General features: G+C 30.0%; 2 protein-coding genes across 2 annotated transcripts; both read left to right on the forward strand.

The window, feature by feature from the left end:
* The first annotated feature begins 3,503 nt into the window (after positions 1–3,503).
* LOC112603141 lies at positions 3,504–5,251 on the forward strand. The gene has a single exon (XM_025351574.1). The coding sequence runs from the start codon at positions 3,573–3,575 to the stop codon at positions 5,031–5,033; it is 1,461 nt and encodes a 486-aa protein (XP_025207359.1). The 5' UTR covers positions 3,504–3,572; the 3' UTR covers positions 5,034–5,251.
* Positions 5,252–6,831: 1,580 nt separating this feature from the next.
* Positions 6,832–8,966, forward strand: LOC112603140. Its single transcript, XM_025351573.1, has one exon. It carries the CDS (start codon positions 6,922–6,924, stop codon positions 8,338–8,340), a length of 1,419 nt encoding a protein of 472 aa, XP_025207358.1. The 5' UTR covers positions 6,832–6,921; the 3' UTR covers positions 8,341–8,966.
* The last annotated feature ends 11,753 nt before the right edge of the window (positions 8,967–20,719 follow it).

Consider the following 20,719-nt stretch of genomic DNA (forward strand, 5'->3'; position numbering starts at 1 on the left):
TATATTGTACAGAAGCGACACACGTCCCGATAACGGATATCTAGAAGTTTGGTGTTGAAATTTTAACCCTCAGATATTCGCTCAGATTATAGTATTCAAAATAAATTCTTTATCCTGAATTCCTATTTATTTTAGGGATTTTACGTCTTTACTTTTTTTTTTTACAATAAGCACTATCGTTTTTTTTTTGTTGTAAATTTGAAAATATTTTTATTGGAGATTTATAGTGAAATTATTAAAATTTAATGTTACATTTGTATTTCAGAACAGAATACGATGTGTACTCAAAACCAAATTTATTAAACAATAAAATAAAGTATAATGGTGTAACAGTTGGTAAACTATGTAAGACGTATTTAGTCTAGTTATGTAGTCCGTACAAATATTTTCTGCAGATAAACTATGATATATTATTAAAAATAAATTGATAACAAATTATAAAGTATTATTTTAATTAATAAATAATTTAATTAAAAAAAAATAAATATTTATATTATTCTAAAAATGTATTGTACGTTTTTTCATAGTTAATTAGTTTCTTTTGTTTTATAGCTATTTCTTAAATGTTTAATATTATGACTTACGAAGTAAAATGTAATGGTTTAGTTTATTTTAATTCATTCTACCGGTGAATTTTCTTTTGGTATTTTAAAACATAAAATACTAAAATAATATTATTTGTTAATTTTATTATAGAATTCAAATTGAGTTTTTATAATATTTTTTATCAAGAAACGTAATTATACTCACTTAAATATTCATTATAAGAAAAAAAGGACTAAGGAATTTTCCACTGAAAAGTTATACTGTTTTTTTGCTGTACAAATTTTTATATCCGTATTTTATACATAATACTTATCCAACTGTAACAATAAATGTAACTTTTTATCATAGTTATATATTGTATTTAATTACATATAAACAAATAATATTCATAATTTTTAAAACTCTCTAAATTAACTAAATAACAACTTTTTTTTTTTTATTAAATAGTTATAATACAAAATATTACGAAATAAACACTTGCGTTATAATATAGTTATTTGTTTATGTTGTAACTAAACAAACATAAAAAAGAAAGACACGTATAATATTAATTACAATATAAAAAATAATTTAAATTAATTTCATTTCATTATTACAGATTTTTACGGTACTAGAGAAAATATTAATTCTAATTGTAATCATGAATTAGGTCTTTGTTTTTATGTACCTGGTTTTTATAATCTATCAAATCTGTTGTATTCATTATTAATATTATTTTATAAGTCATATAGAAATAAAAATAAAAATTATAAAAATAAATAATGTAGTTTAGTGAGTATGCAATATGGTTTTAAGTATTAGCTAAGCTTATATAAAAGTTTATTAATAAATTATTCAATATTTATCAGCAAATAAGAACAATTAATGGTCATTTTTATAGTCTATTTTTTTTAACAAAAACATAAAAGAAAAAAATTGCATGCATTTGAATCCTTGGCTATTGCTATCAATAGAGACTTAACGTTTATAAAATATTTAATAATATTTTTTAGCAATAGATTAATGTCAACTTTACACTTTAAAGATTGAAACTATTAAGAGACTTAAAGTTAGAAGTGCAAATATAATACATTTATTAATTAAGATCTTCTAACTTCTAAGTAAAATAAACTTTGTTCCTACCTACATTAGTTATACTATAGTTTGTAAGTTATGTTTACATTGTCATAAATATTTCACTTTAAAACGATTTAACTAATGAAGGAAAATAAAACCATGTTTACTTAAAGATTATTTTTTTAACAGTTATTAATTAGTGATTATTGTATAATATATTATATCTCAAAGATTCAACAATGTGACAATGTACGTCGTCAATGAATTTTGATTAATTTTATAGATTTTAATTTTAAATAATTTACATATTACATCTAACTATTTAATAGATGTTTTAAACCATATACTCAAAAAAACAACTAATAATTAACTATTGAAATTAAAATTTATTACCTAGAATTTACTTAAATATTCATCTCTTCGGCAAAGGCCACGATTTTAGGTATACGAGTATGTCAATGACATAAACGAAATATAGTTGATTATTTTCCAAGAAATTGAACATTTCTTTTATTTTACAAAGTAGGTAATGTGTTATACTGTTATAACTAATAAACTAAAAACTGTTTTCGAACTAGAAAATTGTATAAGGCCACGTCATGTTTTAGATCAAGCTCCGCCATTACATGTCCGTGTTCGTACAATCGTTTAGTATTAATTAATAGTTACAATTACGATCAAGTTACGTCTAGTGCGCTACTTAATACCAATGGTAACAAGTTAATATTTATTTTGTTTGATAAACTGCAGAACATAAAATATTTAACTGACTTTATTAGTTGTTATCTAGTGGCCACTATAAATTCAAAAAAACATAACATACATAAAATCTATTTTAATGCACACATTTTATCAAAATTGTATCTTAGGCATGAGGTGAAGATGTATTAAATTTTCAATATATTTTATTAGCAGTATTATACACCTTATGGTATGTACTATACTATTTAATTTATATTGCACTATGATATATGCAGTATAAACTACCTACCAAAAAAAAAAAATTATTTACGATATTCATCCAAGTTAAACAAATAGGGTTTTACCAAATAGATAAGAGAAAGGGTTCGTAGATTGTTTCAAATGTGTTATGTAAATACGTGCTCGGGGTAACTTTTAGTTTTTACCGTTTCTACTTTAACACACGTTACTTTCATCCACATAAAGTTTTAGTGTCTAAACATCTTACCCTAAAATAAAAGTTATTTTTTGTGTTAACAAAATAAATACTCGCGCATTGTATTTAAGTGTATCTTAATCCGTATAGTTTCGTCATTAATTATTTGTTTACGTGTTTATATAGAAATACCTGTCATGTATGGAACTATATCTTATAAGGACACTATCGCTATAATAGTGTTTAGCGTTTTCTCGTGTTTGTTGAAGAAAATTAAGATATTCAAAATGGTGAAACCATTAGGATAAAAAGGCTGTTCCATTTAAGTAGGTATATTACTAGAACAAATTTAAAACAAAATAAAGAACACAATATTTCAAATTGAGACAATATTGTCTATAGATGGTGTTAATTGAATGTTTTTATATACTGCAATTATACGAGATTGAGTATTAATAACGTAGAAATCCAAAATTAACTATTAAAGCAGACGAAGAACATCCTTAACGATTTGAGAATAAATAATATTTTTCATTAGTCCGTCGAACACACACTGCAACGAACGAGATACACATCAAATAACGTTGTAGGTTTACGTTTTATAGGTCGGCATCTAGCTTAGTCTTTTAAACAAGTTACAAAACGTATTTTGCGTTGTTTTGATCAAATTGCGAAAAACTTGAAACCAGCTGTGCAAACTTACAAGTAGTGTTTAATTAATCTGGTTCGAATCGTCCTCATTAGAAAAAAACAGACGTCGACTCGTATTCTCAATACTTAACGATCAGTAGGTACTCAACCACACGTACCTACCTACCTATTTCGATAATCTTTTATATTCAAAACACCGAAAATGTTGTTCGCGTTTATGTTAGCGTCGGCGTTGGCCGCGACCACCGCGGTGCTCGGCCGTTCGACCGAATCGTCACCGGCGTTGCAGATGACCCTCGTCGAAGAAGACCAAATCGAAGGCCAATACGAAGAGACGAGACAGATCTTGGCCACGGACGACCGATCGTCCAACTTGAAGTACGTGATGGCCATACAGAGCTCGAGCATTTGGACGGAGATCAAGAAACGGTCGTTGACGATCAACGCGCCGCAGGGGTTGAACGACGTCGCGACCGACAAATCGCCAGAAAACTTGTCGGACGCAGAACTGGCGCTGCTCAAGCAAGCGTGCCACGACGGGCTCAAGTGCGTGGCCGTCGACCAGCTGTTGGTGCTCAACTCGGTCCGAGAACCGCTCGGCGACGGCTACACGTCCGTGCGCACGGCCATCACCAAGATCACCGAGGTGATTACCCAGTATACGGACGAGTACCACGAGGACGTTTACGAGTACGAGGCGGTCACGCAGTCCGACGACTCGTCCAAAGTGTACGAATCGGTGACCACCATAGTGGAGGACAACAAGGAACTGTGTCAGATCGACGTCGCGGCGCCGACGACGGCGGGCGAAAGCTATCGCGAACAGGTCGTCGGATACGCCGACGGCGGCAGCAATACTGGGTCTGCGCCTCCTCAGATCGTCAACAACGACGTCACCATCAACTACAACGAGATCGGAAACTATAATGTCAATAACGGCACGGTCAACAGTGCCAACATCGAAATTCCGCCGACCGCCGACGGAGCCGTCGTTACGATGGGCACCGATGACCTGCCCAAAAACCGTTCATCGGACCGTCGGTACGGCGACGCTGTCAACGGTACGTCGACCGGCGACAAGACCGATTCTGTCAAATCCGTCAAAAACGATGCCGGACGGAATGACGTTCGGGGCAGTGGTATGGCCGACAGGCACGCCGAACCCGTCTCGACCGCCAACGACCGCACCGGGTACGCACCCCCTCTCAAGCGCCGCCAACCGCTCGCGATCGCCGACGGACCTTCCGGTAACAGTGGTTCCGCCGACACGGGAGACGCGAATAAGAACGCGGTGACGCTGGATAACAGTGCGGGTTCTGGGCACAACGAATCCGACGCAGACATCGTCAGCGCTGGCTCTAACAACAAACACGACATCCGCAAAGGTATGGTCGAGGACGGTTATTTCAACAACGGTAACATGAAAGTCAAAAACTCCGACCACAGTAACCGCAACAAGGGTACCATAAAAGACAGCAACGTCAAAAACGGTATCCTCAACGTCGGCACTGTCAACAACGGACCGGTCAACTACGGCACGGCCAGCGATTACACCAATAACGGCACCGTCGCGGACCTAAACAGTTTCGACGTCCAGAAGTACGCCAATTCCATCGACCAAATGTATTCGGCGATATTAAACAAACTCGCCGCCAAACAATAATTCATTATTTCTGTGTAGTTCACCGTAGTTTTATTTCATTGTTCTAACAACCGTATTTTGATTATCGTTATTAATTATTATTGTAGTTGTGTGTGACTCTGTCGCGTTGCAGAGAATTATTTATTTTTATTTTATTTAAATCTGTCATGGGCGTATTTATCTTGTGTTATCTTGTGGGTTTTTATTTGTGTTAATAAATTATTTATTGTATAATTTAATGTTTGTGTTATTTATTGTAATAGGTACCATTTTTAAATTAAAAACCATTTTCATAGTCACAACTCGGTGTTTCATAAATTGGTGTATGATGACTTACACTTTTTTTTTTTTATCGAAAAAACATTGAATGTCAGTGGTAAACTTACAAAATTAGTGGTTTTTACCGACATTATACGTCTTAATACATATTAAAAATTAGTTAATCTTAAAATAATAATTTTATCAATTTTTAGTAATGCAAAATATATTTATGTTTTTATGTTTTAGCGTCCATCAAGATATAATAATTATAATTTATTTTAATTGACATTTTAGTTTTTAAATATTTATTTTTTCATTAAAATCGTAAATTTTTCACTGTTTAATGATTATAATCTATATAAAATGTATTAATTTATGAGAACTCAATAAATAAATACGTGTTCAAACAATGTAATTATCTACATTATAAATCACAATTTCATAATATTCGTACAACCACACACATTAACCAGTCATTATATACAAACTAAAAGTAAACTAAATAAACATATTTAAAAAAAGTTATAAATTTTTAATTTATACTCAAAACGAAGTGTTATCAAAATACTTAACAGTAATTAAGCATACTATATATTAAATGTGCAGTTATTTTTACACAACTAAATTTATTAATTATACTATTCATATAAATTTCTGATGCTTAGTAATGATCACTTAGCACATACGAGTAAATTGTTGGGTATCAAAATTAAAACAAATGAGTATCGATGTAAAAACAGAAAAAAAAACTTTTAGGTTTAAGTATAACTATAATATGATAATTTTGAAAGTTAAAAATCTGTAAATTTGAATTTCTTGTAACAGAGAGGAGATTTAAGTTTTAATCTAAAAAAATATATTAAATTTAAAGCCAAAATGAACGCATTATAGCTAAATATCAATTAATAAAACGAAAATATATTATATCTGACACCAAACTATAAAATCAAAATCTGGCAAACAATATTAGTTATGTAATATTTTTAAATCTTTATTTTAAACGGTTCATTTGTTTCTAGAAAGCTGAATTGTATTCAAAAGTACTAAAACATCGTACATACTACACATATAAAAAACTAACTTGAAAGATTAAAAGTAATTTATAAAAAAAAAAATGTTTAACCTAGTTTAGCACATTAAAAAGTTTAGATTAAAAAAAAAAAATCGTTTAAATCAGTAGATTTAAAAATCCTACATACTAAAAAATATGTATTGAGTTCTACACTTAACCTACGCCATTACAAACCGATTTACTATAATTCTGGTGTCAAGCAATCGTAATATATATATATTACGATTTCTTATATATATATATAAATATATATATATATATCGTTAAAAATGGTTCAAATTTTGAGTAATATTATTGTATAGGTTATTGTTACAATAATGCCTTATACGATACCTTTAACAGTTTCAAAAAAATAACAAAAAATAAAAACACTATTTATTTGGCAAGTTTTGAGATCAACTGTGCAAACTTACTACATTTGAACAGATGTATGACATAACGCTTTAAACGACGTTACTAACTCGATTAATACTAACAGATAACTTTTATACATTTCTTAACTTCCCGTCAGTAGGTACCCAACCACACGTACCTACTTACCTATTTCGATAATCTTTTATATTCAAAACACCGAAAATGTTGTTCGCGTTCATGTTAGCGTCGGCGTTGGCCGCGACCACCGCGGTGCTCGGTCGTTCGATCGAACCGTCACCGGCGTTGCAGATGACGCTCGTCGAAGAAAACCAAATCGAAAGCCAATACGAAGAGACGGGACAGATCTTGGCCACGGACGACCGATCGTCCAACTTGAAGTACGTGATGGCCATACAGAGCTCGAGCATTTGGACGGAGATCAAGAAACGGTCGTTGACGATCAACGCGCCGCAGGGGTTGAACGACGTCGCGATCGACAAATCGCTGGAAAATTTGTCGGACGAAGAACTGGCGCTGCTCAAGCAAGTGTGCCACGACGGGCTCAAGTGCGTGGCCGTCGACCAGCTGTTGGTGCTCTACTCGGTCCGAGAACCGCTCGGCGACGGGAAGTTGTCGGTGCGCACGGTGATCACCAAGATCACCGAGGTGATCACCAAGTACACGGACGAGTACCACGAGGACGTTTACGAGTACGAGGCGGTCACGCAGTCCGACGACTCGTCCAAAGTGTACGAATCAGTGACCACCATAGTGGAGGACAACAAGGAACTGTGTCAGATCGACATCGGAGCGGTGGCGGTGGCGGCGGCGGTCGAATGCTATTTCGAAGAGGTCGATGGTGGCGGCAGCGTCGATACTCGGTCCGCGGTTCCACCGGTCGTCAACAACGACGTCACCGTCAACTACAACGAGGTCGAAAACTATAACGTCAACAACGACACCGTCAACATTGCCTCCATCAAAGCGCCGCCGACCTCCGACGGTGTCGTCGTCACTTTGGGCACCGATGACCCGGCCGAAAACCGTTCACCGGACCGCCGGTACGTCGACGGTGCTGTCAGCGGTACGTCGACCGGCAACGAGACCGCCACAACCGTCAAACCCGTCTCGACCGCCGACGGTCGCCAGACTTCCGCCGGGCGACCTCCCCCGACTGCTGACGGCGTGTCCGGTGACCGTGGTGACCGTTGGCGACGGCCCGAAGACTTCGACCGGAAATCCGCCCCGAGCGGTTCGGACGTCGGGAAGAACAACGAGACGACGGTGAAAAACGCCGCGGAAAACGGCCACGCGGAATCCAACTCGGACGTCGTGATCGCAGGTTCGCAGGACGACGCGAGTGTGCGAAAAGGCTACGTGGCCAATGGTACACTAAACAACGGTAACATGGTCGAGTACGACATCAACAACGGGACGATCAACACGGGCAATATCGAGGGGAGCACCGCCGACAGCGGTATCATAAACGTGGGCACGGTCAACAACGGGCCGGTCAACTACGGTACCTACGACAAGCTCACCAACAACGGAAGTCTGGTGGCGTTGAACGGAAACGACGTCCAAAAATATCTGTCTTCCGTCGACAACATGTACTCGACGATCTTAGAACGGCTCGGCTGATCTGACCGTCAGTCGCCATAAGTATCGCTACCTATAGAGTTAATCGTGTCGAATCGTATAACTACCTATTTTTTAACCTTAAACGCGTACGATTTCCTGTCTGTTTGTATTATTATTGTATGCCTAACCTAACGTCACATCGTCGCCGTGTGATAGTATTATTATTAAGTCATCACCACGTCGTCAAAATAATATGTTGCAATTTTTCGTGATTATTTTATTTTAGATTTTATTCATCGTTAGTATTTAGTTCCGAGTAATAATTATTATTCGATTATTAATAATTGTAATAATTTCGTAGTTGTTATACGTATTGTCGTACATGTTTATCGATACGGAATAACAGAAAACACGTTGTGGTCATTCCGTGCCAAAGTCTTAACCTTACATGTCGTTCGAACGGTCATTACAATATTATTATAATTGTTAGCGCGCAAAGTTTTAGTTCTTTAAAATGTCAGCACACACATTGTTAATTGATTAAATATAATGTAATTCTTGATGTCTAAACAACTATAAAGTATTGTTACGTTGGTAGACACCTACAATATTACTTTGCTAATATATAATTTTTTTTTGTTCACTTATCATCAAATTTCTATCTATTATATTTGCTATGTATCCAAGTCTTTTGTTTTTTTTTTCCTACCTACGTGTGATTCACACATTATATGCAGGAATCATAAGAGACACCACTCTTATAACATATTATAAGGTTGTAATGTTTTTTATATTTTAAAAAAAATTAAAGGAAATTGAATGATTTAAAAAATCTAAAAATCTAATAATACAACATACATTTTTACGTTAATAGTTATTTTCTATAAACAAAGAATAAATTGCCTATAATTATTATTTATAATAATAAAATAGGTTTAAAACTTTTTTATTTTACCAGACTTATAATACATCTTGTGTAGCCACTACGTTTAATATGTTAGATACACAGTATTTATAAATTAGACAATATACAATTGAGTGAAGCTGTAATAATTAATGTTCAAATCAAAATTATTACAAAAATAGTTCTCATTTTCAAAATTAGTTAATATTGAATGAGTGAAATGTAAATTTTTATGTTAATGTATGATATAATCATGAATTATAACCAGCATTTTTGCTTGAGTTCGCTCGTTATTTTAATAGGTACGTTCATGCTATTATTTTTAGGGTAACTCTATTTCTAAAATATCTATCGAGTTTAACATATTATAATTTTTGTAAGACACTTATAAAAAACAAAACAAAGTATTCATTCACACAATAAAAATATATTAAGATCACGGCGAAACACATTTTTAATGATATACGCTGAAAAAATGAATTCTTATTCTAGGTTAGATGTTAGGTACATAGATGACCAATAATCAGTGCTTGATTTAAGGGAAGATGTGGGGGGACGAAGTCCTCCTTCTTTTTTATTTTTTTTTTTAGCGTACCCCTTCTATTTATTGAAAACGGACTACTGGGAACGCAACATTTGCTGTAGTGAATTTGTAAATCATCAGCTTTTCTGATTCAAAATATACCTATAATTTATAGCCACAATAATTTTTATTATGCCATAGATACATTTTATAAATTGAATCTTTATAAATTGTAGTATAAATTATAATGTAATTGGATAGGTAGTGAAAACGACGTTCATAGATAATAGAAGATAATAGAATTCTATTATTATCCATGTCGTCGTTGATTGACGGCCGGTGAAAAAATTAACTGTCACTGCACTCAAGATTTTAGTATGAAATTGAAAAACCTTAAATCGTTTATTAACTCATTATTAAGGTAAGTTTATTTTATGAATTAATTAAAGATTCCTCACCAATAAACTATCGACATCCTCTTTTGACTGCGGTCAGAAAAATTGCAATTTCTTTCTCTGAATGTGAGACATTATTCAGTGCGATGAACAATATTGTCACATCAAAAAGAAATGCTTTGACTACAGTGCATATATTTTTATTAGTTTTTCTTAACTGTATCGGACCTCCATTCAATTGTTCAAACCAGATAATTATGTTGAGACTTTGAGAGCTGAATTAAAAGTGGCAAAAGATATTTAGACGAAGTAAACTTTGCCAAACGATTTAATAAAAATGAAGATAATTCATATAAACATTTATGATTTATAGACTTTATTTAATACGTAGTTTAAGTTTTTTTTTCATATTTTCGTAGAATAATTAATTAATAATTTAAAATTTAATGTTTTAAAAAAAAAATAATTAATAAATAAGTGTTTTTTTCTTTTAAAATATTGTTGTATAATAATTCAATGATTTTTGGGGATTATGGGTGGTTGTAGGGGAATGTGGGGGGCTTTTCCCCCACGGTAATGTGACAGTTAATTTTTACGTGAACGCTCGTTCATCAAACATCCGCTGAGTCCCTCTTCTAGTTTTTTTTCCAAATTATGCTCTACCAATAATAAAATCTCAACGTTCATGTCTATTGTACTTAATTCATTTATTTTTTACTATTCTTTTACATACTATAGCAATGTTATTAATTCAGAATTTATTATGCCGATAAAGTTGCCAACTGTATTTTTTTAAATATTATTTTCGACTACTAGTAATAATTTAATCGTTGCATTAACTCTTTGCTTTTTACTGAAAACGATAAAATAAATAATTTGTTCATGGTTTAATGACGCATAAAATATAATCATTTTATTTATTTAATAGAAAAAAACAGATATTTTTCAAACAAGTGTAAGCTCTAACATCTTTAATGGTAAACTCTAATGGTAAAAATTTAATGTTATAGTATGTTTAATAATGTATCTATGAAGAATTTATAGAGTTAACGTTATATATAATTAATATAATATCCAAACTTTATATTAAATATCCGACTAGCGGTATCTAAATTTTAATTTTGATGTTATCTTAATAGTTATTATAATATATGATATGGATACAATAAAATATACTATTATTTTAAATGTTTTATGGTATTTACTAGGAGAACGTGGTGTAATATTGTATATTTTACATACTCAAATCTATCATATTATATTTACTGGTTTAACTCCTACTTTTTTTTTTTTACTAAAAATGTGTATACTATAAATTATATCATAATGATATTGCTGTTAATATTATATTAACTGTGTCTAACATCTGTCCACTACATTTAAATTATATATATTTTTTTTTATTTCACCGAAAAATTAAAGTATAGAATAATGTATAATTTCATTTATACAAGGCCCAAAATATTATACAAAAGCGCGAAATTCGCTGATCTCAACTTGAGACCGTCTCTATTAATATATTTTTACAAGATAGACTTTTATTTTATCAGAACTTTGTTTTCAGATGGTATACGAATTGTATTCAAGATGATATTTCATACCACTATAATACGACTATAATACCAGTATAAATTACCTTTATATTATATTCAAATTAGTTTTTAATTTGATGTGCAATGTATCAAAATATGAAATATTAATGATTATTACGTTTTGTATTTTATTGTAGGAGGGTGTCCTGACGTTCCGGTTTTCGGGTATTGCCCTAGTTTTTAAGTTTATCCTGGTGTCCCAAAAATATTAATTAGGACTTCAATTTGCCCTGGAGGCTGAAATTAAATAAATTAGATTACAAAGATATTACATATTTTGAAAACCATATTTATGTATATTACCTTGAATTTTAATCTTTATTTATTTTCGTTATATTTACATGAATTATTATGGTTAGATTAAATTATTCAGGATCATTTTGTTAATTAGCTTTTTTTGTACATGAAACTGATCTATTTTTAGATTATATCCAATCATAGATACTAATTTCACAATAGGTGAAAAATATTGATAAGCATTAACACAATTTAATTCAGTATCAGTAAAATACTTAGTAGTTAGTTAGTATGCTTACGAGGTCTAACTAGTGCTGTGACGTTTATATTTTTATATTAATGTTAGTACCTACCTGCTCTAATAATATTGAAATGCCTAAACGTCAGTTTAACTAAAAAGATAATTCAAAAGAATGAAATTTTATAAAAAGAGTTTGCTATGAAACAGAAATTGAATAGACACTGTGTCATTCATTGTTAAGTTCTGGATATAGTGATTTAATACACGATTCCAAAAAATATATTATTGTATCTATATATTGTAATATTATTAAAAATACATTGGCATATATTTTTTTTATATACAATTGAAGTTAGAATTTTGACAAAATTCGTCAAAATCGAAAAAAAAATAGAAATTATTCAATAGCTAAAAAATCATAAAAACTTTTCTTTTGAAAATTTAGTACTAGATTTTCTTAATTAGTTCATACTGGGATATAAATTCTAAAAAATATATAAGAACAACTACTGTTTATTGATATTCAAATATAATTTATAGAAAATAACTTATTTAAATGATAAATAACAATATGTTATTTATTTTGTTGTAATTTAAAAATATTATTAGTGGAAACTTAAACTTTTATGTATCTTATACTATTATGGATTTTACTTTACGCAATAAAATTTTTAATCTATTTTAAAATATCATCTATTTATAAGTACTATGAATCTATTGTTGCCATTTTATGGTATTTGCAGTAAGATGTTATTACATTTTGAGTTTTATAGTTGACTTATATAAGTTGATATAATATTATGATATAAATATATATCATCATAATCAAATACTAATCGTTTAATAAATGCTTATTTTTTGAAAAAATTATATCAACCTACTATAATACTAAAAGTAAAATAAAATTATTTTAATAGTTATATCAAATAAATATATCATTATTGGTGATATGGGACTGATAGACTTTTTCTGCTCAGAATTGTTTTTCGTATACCTAAAATGATTTATCGTTGAATTCAAGTTTAACAAATCTATAATAGTAATCCACTCGATACCTAACGTAGAACAGATCGATACTCACTTACTTACCTCTTTAATATACATATCAGAAATAATATAATTACGATCACTTTATACATGTACAATATGATCAATTCCGACAATATATAAGTAGTGTGAATCAGTGGTGAAAAGTCAAATATTCGGATGTCATTCCATATTCTGCACCAGAGACCTCTTGACACGTGAATAACGATTTTTTTTCTGTTCGGGTCATAAGGGTTTGTGCATTTTCCCAATGCTAATCATTCATATTCGTTTGTGTAGAGACCTTCGAGACCATACTCGGGACGCGTCTGTGTCCTGGAATATTCCAATACGATCCCACGGGTACTAGAATTATTGAACAAATAAAAAGTAGTACATTTTTTTATTTTATTTTTTTTACATATGAATCGACCCTGGGAAAAATGAAAATATTTTGATGGGATGATACAGAGTAAGAAACACTAAAAGATAAAACCTTGAATTCAGTGTAAAGACGAAAATCGATTTTATGAATTTATATTTTTTTCTCACACGACTATATTATAATACAAATAATGTGTGTGTGCGCGTGAAGAAAAGAAAATCGATACAGGTTTTCACTTATTTTCGATTGCTCTGTGCATAAACTATATTGTATAAATTTATAATAGTTATACAAAAAATTATGCACACATCATATTATATGATATTATTATTATTATTTAGATTTTTTATTTGCATAAAATATTTAAAATAGGTAAATTTATTTTAAACTCACATTTTGGATAATCTTTAAAAGTTTGGTCGGGTATTTATGCTTTAGAATGTTGCTGGTAATTTACTTACGTAGTTACGTAGTAATTTGCTTTTTGCAAAATAATTTGAAATGTGGTCCATTATTATTTACATTATTAGTTTCATATTATTATGATTGCATACAAGTTTGAAACAAATATGGCTTCAGGTATACGTACATTATTACAAAGTACGAAATATTTACTGCAGAAACTTTAAAGCCATGTTAACAGTATATCATAGCATAAATATATGTGTTAAAAAAAAAGAAAAGATAGGCAAGTGAATACTACTGTGCTTTGTATTAGATGTCGAGTGATTCACTATTATGGGTGCGTTAAGCATTAAATTTGAATTCATTGATAGGTATACACTAATTACGAAAAACAATTTTGGGTGGAAATAATCTGTCGACCTTTATGACTAAGTATATTTTATGATTTTTTATTTAATGTAGCTAAAATAAAACGTATATATATATATATATATTAATATTTGAGTCAATACCACTTTATCGTAAAAAATAATACATAGTAATAGAATAAGTGAATACAATAAATATAGGTAGGTAATATCTTATAATTAATTTACATATTTTAAAATATCATTCTGTATAATTAATAATAATATACGTAAGAGTTTCATAGTAACCATGGTTACAAAACAATTATTTTAATAATAATATTGAATTCGTATAAAAATTCTGGGTTTTCCTTAATTTTTTATTTATTTTTTCTGACTATAAAAAAATACTTAGAATTTTTAATTTTGACCTCTTCAAAGTACAAATTAGATTCAATAGTCTATTAAAAATTACTCTCAAAGTGAAAATCGAAGCATTTTATTGATTATACTTATCGTATATATAAAAACTCTCACATCTTTATAAAACCTGTACATTAATCTCTGCTCCCCACAGAATCTTAAATTACATGTACATGTTATACGATGTAACTATCCAACATCTGCTGTTCTTAATTTATAATCTTAAAAGAATATATAGAGCTCATAACTATTTTATATCGAATGGCTTAGACCAGTGATGCCCAACATTTTTTCTTTGATGAAGCACTTAAGTTAATAATTATCTTTTGACCGATCATTAAATATAAAAATACATGTAGATAATCACAATTACTAATATTCTTTAAAAAAATAATATTGAACATGTTTTTCTTATATTTTATTGAACATGAAGACTACAGAATGGGTATTCTTTCATAGAAATAATCAAGTTATAATTATTTAGTTTGATCAGCATGGTCTTGAAAGTACACAATAATGAGTTTATATTAAATTTCCTTACATTTTATTTTAGGAAATTTTAACTGGTCATGAGTTGGGCACCACTGTTTCGGATGCGTTTTATAAAAATATAATGAATATAAATGTTGTAAAATCACCCAAATTATTATTTATTTATTTGACGCCGTACGACATTTGATGGTGTATACAATCACAAAAAACATAAAACAGAATACATTAAATTGTGTTCATATAAAGCAGTTTGGAATAGCAAGTTGAAACACTTAAATACATTATTGAGTTGGTCGAAAATATTCAATGTAGATACGTATGACGCTGATTGCAGCAGTGATGTGCTAAGTGGCCATATTCCGTACATTATGTAGTACCCGATTTTTATCTAGGCAACAGAAAACTAACATGACTAATATTTACGTTAGTTATTTATATATATTTACGTATTATAGATATGTGTGCTGTACTGTGAAAACCACCGTGTGTTATTGTTTAAATTAAAACAGTAGAAAAAATGAACAATATTATAATGTGTTAACGGTAGATTTGCATAGAAGTCGGACGAGTGTTGATCGGCACAAAAACGGAGAGAGAAGTGTTTGCCATCGGACTGCACTTACAACCGTCTCGGTCCCCTTCCCGCCCAAACAGTGGTCGAGTAAGGTCGGAGAGAGTCGACCAAGTCGTGCTGTTTGTATCAAATAGTGGTGATTGTAAAAAGCTAACATCGGCGGTACACATCACTGCTGTAGCGCTTATTATATTTACTTGGGACTACTATATCGATCGCTTCATGTGGGTATAGTTGTACCGATACGAGGTGGGGTGCGAAGAAACATCAAAAAGTGAGCTGTTTCTTGTGGGATAGACAAGGTCATGGAATGTGATTGATGCGAGAAGGTCGGGAGGGACAAAAGAAGCGAAGGAATAAAATAAACATCGGAATAAACACAGCAAGAGACAATAATACGAATTCGTGGAGAAGAGCTGATAGGAAAGTTTAGTACTCGTACTAATAAAGACGTCATGTTAAGTTATACGACTTTTATTCGTTTAAGAACTAATTTATAATAAGAAACATTTTACAAATAATTAATTAAGAAGTGTTTATGGTCCTAACGTTATGTATGTTTAAAAAGTAATTAGTTTTAATTAAATTACAACTTCGCGGATATTAGTAGATACTTAATATTTCATGTTATAACCATTGAGAGGTTTTCAAATTTATAATTCATTTTTATTGTTAAGGTTACAAATTATTGCACTGATTATTACTTATGTTTGCTGTAGACAAATATCATTTTCAGAAATTATGAATTCATTATTTAATTATTTATACAGTTTAGTAACAATTTCAGGTGATTATTTTCATTTTGTTAGTTCCTACATGTACCATATCTAATATTATGTTTTTTTCGCTTCTGGCTATTTAAATATACGTAATACAAGACAAAAAGAAATTTAAGATAGTACTGAATAAATGCGTGATCTCGAGGGAGCAAAATTACTGAAAATTGATTAGGCTGTACTATCATTATGCTGTAACTTCACGCCCGTAGTACTTTTCAATAGGGGTGGATAGCTAGGTTTATTTTCCAACATAAAGATAAAGTCTTTTCAAACTATATATCTCTCATATTCAGCGTAGGTATACAAATTATACTACACTATATTATATCTGGTATAAATTGTATCTAGCGTTTCTTTTTATTTTTATTTAGTATTAATTTCGATTAAAAATTTAATTTTAAACCACTAAATCAGTTCAAATGACATATCAATCGATTTTAAATTATTGTACATTTTTCTTACAATAAGTGTAACTAATTAAATTTAAATTTAATTACGATCATAAAACCAGAATATACTGAAGTAATAAATATTCTATTCAAATATCATGTCCTTAAAGGAATATTCAAAAGCCGTACATTTTTAGTATGGGCATTCTGAAGTTAACTATAGGTTAATTTGTAGTATTTTACAGCTAAACTCTTTTGAAAATCGATAGACTATAATATTATATTATTCATAGACAATTTCCAACGAATCATTAAATATTAATATCTATTTTAGTGGTATAAATAATTTAAACTTAGGTGATTTATAATTTTCTATAATATACATACCGTATAGCATTTACATGTATCATACTAGTATATTCATTAAATAAATTATGATATTATCTAGTATTTTATTAGTAATGATGGACAAAAAATACTATCCAAACAATTTTCGACATGTGAAACAATGACCTGTATAATTTATTATTTTATTTCATATTTTACTCTGGAAAGTAGCTTATTATAAAATACAACTACTTTTAATATGAGTTTTTTTTATTTTTTATGATTAAATGAATTACCAATATCATATATTATAAAATATAAGTACATTAAGTCAGGTTAGGTAAAATAACTAATAATACAACTATTACAAATTAAAACCTATCTGTGTCCAGAAAACAGACTGTTGCTAATATACACTTTTACCTAACATATAATATAAACTGTTAGTTAATTAACCAAAACCAAGTCATAGTGTGTCAAGTTGTCTATTTGATTCACATACCATTTATCAATTGATATTGCGATTTTAAAATAAATTAAAATACCTATAAATCATATTTTTTCAATTTTTTTAAATACTTTGCTTAACGGTATACTGTTATAGTTGTTTGTTTTAGCTAACGATATTACCTATTATTTTTTTTATTTTTTTCTCAATATTATTTTGTAAACCTACAAATCGTATAACTTAACCTTAAGAAATTTTAAATTCATGTTAACATTGGTACTTAATTGTAGATAGTAACTATCTTACAACATAAAAAAATAAATATACGTTGTTTTATTTATACTGCATCTTAAATTTTAATAAAATCGAATGTGTTTAAATGTGTGTAAATACTAAATAGTTCTGAGGACTATATAGGTAAGTGCCTATACAAGTGTGAAAAATAAAAATTATATTTCGGTTATGAACTATAATGTTTAAAAAAAATGATTACAAGAATGTGAACTACAAAATAAAGCGTTATGAACAGTACTAATAATTTCATGTTAATCTTATTAATGTCTACTTTCGTATCAATACAAAAATTATTATAAACATATCACAAAGAATATTACACTATTTATAAAAAATAAATATCTAATGATTAATTAATTTAATATACAATAACTTACTTATTGCATCTAAGTATTATCTTAATAATATACATAGGCTATTATTTATAATAAGTTAGAATATTAGAATATTATCTAGCATAAAGCAGTTTAATTTAATTTTCATTCTTATTGGATATACGAATTATGTAGACAATATTTCCACATAAACACTATATAGTCATTAAAACTTTTAGTGTAGAAGTTTGGTACCTAACAATAATGAATCCTTTTAAAATGTAACTTATTTTATGCAAAAAAAATATACTATGGTATTAGGTAATTAAAGTTTTATATGAAAACATTTTATTTTTATATTTTATTATTTTTATTAAAATAATGAAATTTTTAAAAGTTAATAAGCTCTTTACTGTAAATACTTAACCTTACCTTTTACAAAACTTTTACATTTTCACATATTTTCTTAAACGAAAATAAAATATTGATTAACTATTACAAATGTAACTACCTAATGAAATAAATGAGTAAATTAGGATATTTATAAGTCGTAACTCGATAAATGTCCAGTAGTTGTATAATATAATTACAGAAAACACTCGGAAATAATGATTACATAAATTTAAATTATTTGTGAGGGAATACGCGTATTAGAAGTAGAAAAAATATTTTGAAAAAACTTTTCTCTTCTCTTGCAGACCTTGTCTCGTTTTTTTTTTTAGATTCTTAATACAATGTAGGAATATATTAAATATTTAAGTATTTGTCTTATTTTATATTTTTAATGTTCTTAGTAAATAATCCGAGGACAAAATAAAATACAATAAATACATTTTTTTTATGTCTAAAAGTTAATATACAGAATGTAAATGGAGAAATACTCGTAATTTTGTTCAAGACATTTATGAAAAATTAAAAAAAAAACAACAAAACGTTTTATCTTAAATGGAATTTATTGTAAATTTGTAAAGTATAAAAATGTCTAAGATGTGCATTAATCACGTGTTCTACATTGCGGTATGGTGATATGAAATACCGTACCTACGCTGTTGTTGTTTATTATTATTATTTTTTTGATGTACCTATAACATTAGATGGTGCCCATATTGCACGTGCATTTACGGTATACCGCAACCATATTATATACTTTCTATCATACCGTCCGACGGCGCGACGTGCACGCAAATTATTATGCATGGGCCACGGTCGTGCGGGGAGGAAAAGAATCGAACGAAGTTTTCCAAAGTATAAAAGTTCTTCTTTCGCACTATATAAATATATAATACTACAGCAGCGTTTTTGCTATGTAATATACGATCTATCGTTTTTACACGCATTATAACGACGTATGTATTCATTAATATTATTTTAATATAAACAGCCGCACGACGAATAAAAGATACTTGCCAAGATCAAAATTGCGATGAGACGTGATGAAGGAGAGGGTAAACCATACCATTATGTCACGAGAATAAATTTTAAAATAGTGTTCGAAGAGTCATCAAATTTCGTACTTATAATTTTATTTATATAAATATTTAGGTAGTTAAGGAATGAGATAAAACTAAATGGGAGAGAGCTGAATTATTGTGTTGCTCGAGGGTGACAAAAACGTACGGATTTCCAATCCCGGAATTCCCCCGATAATCGTATTCGTGACGCAGAGTATTTAGGATTATTTCGTCCATATTATATTTTTTATTTATTTAACTATAAGACAATCACGTGCAATGTCATTAAAACCTTTAAATCGTCCGAGTTTGGCGCGTGCCTATGATCTGTGTCACATTATAATATTATTATGGCGAGTAATTGTGTAATAGTTCTTGTCAGACGATTCCGTCGTACTATTCGTAATGCGTCCGATACACACACGTAACGAAAATACGCACAGGCGACATGTCTGTCTGTACGATTAATAATACCTAATTAATAATCGTATTAATGATGGCGCTTGAGTAATAATAATAATTGTCGTCGTCACGAACTGTGACCGGCAAATGGCGATTAGCAAGCGGGTGACAAGTGGATGGAATTGAAGCAATTGTATTAATCACATGTACATGACCGACGCCCGTTCCGGAGACGGATAACCAAAGACTGGCAGTAATACACTCATGAAACGTTATAAGTACGCAGTATTTATGTACACATAACACATGCGAAACAAACTGGCAAGCAGAAATGCGTTTTATACTTGAATGACAAATTCATACGAAATTTGGATTTTTATAATGTCAAAGCTGACTACTATAGTCTGCGTTCTAAAAATAATTATGTTATAAAGATATAGTAATAAATTTATACCAAAATAGTGAAATGTGTATAACGTATGTGTGAAATT

The sequence above is a fragment of the Melanaphis sacchari genome, unplaced genomic scaffold (assembly GCF_002803265.2).
Source record: "Melanaphis sacchari strain LSU unplaced genomic scaffold, SCAv2.0 Contig98_pilon_pilon, whole genome shotgun sequence".
Classification (NCBI taxonomy): Eukaryota; Metazoa; Arthropoda; class Insecta; order Hemiptera; family Aphididae; genus Melanaphis; species Melanaphis sacchari.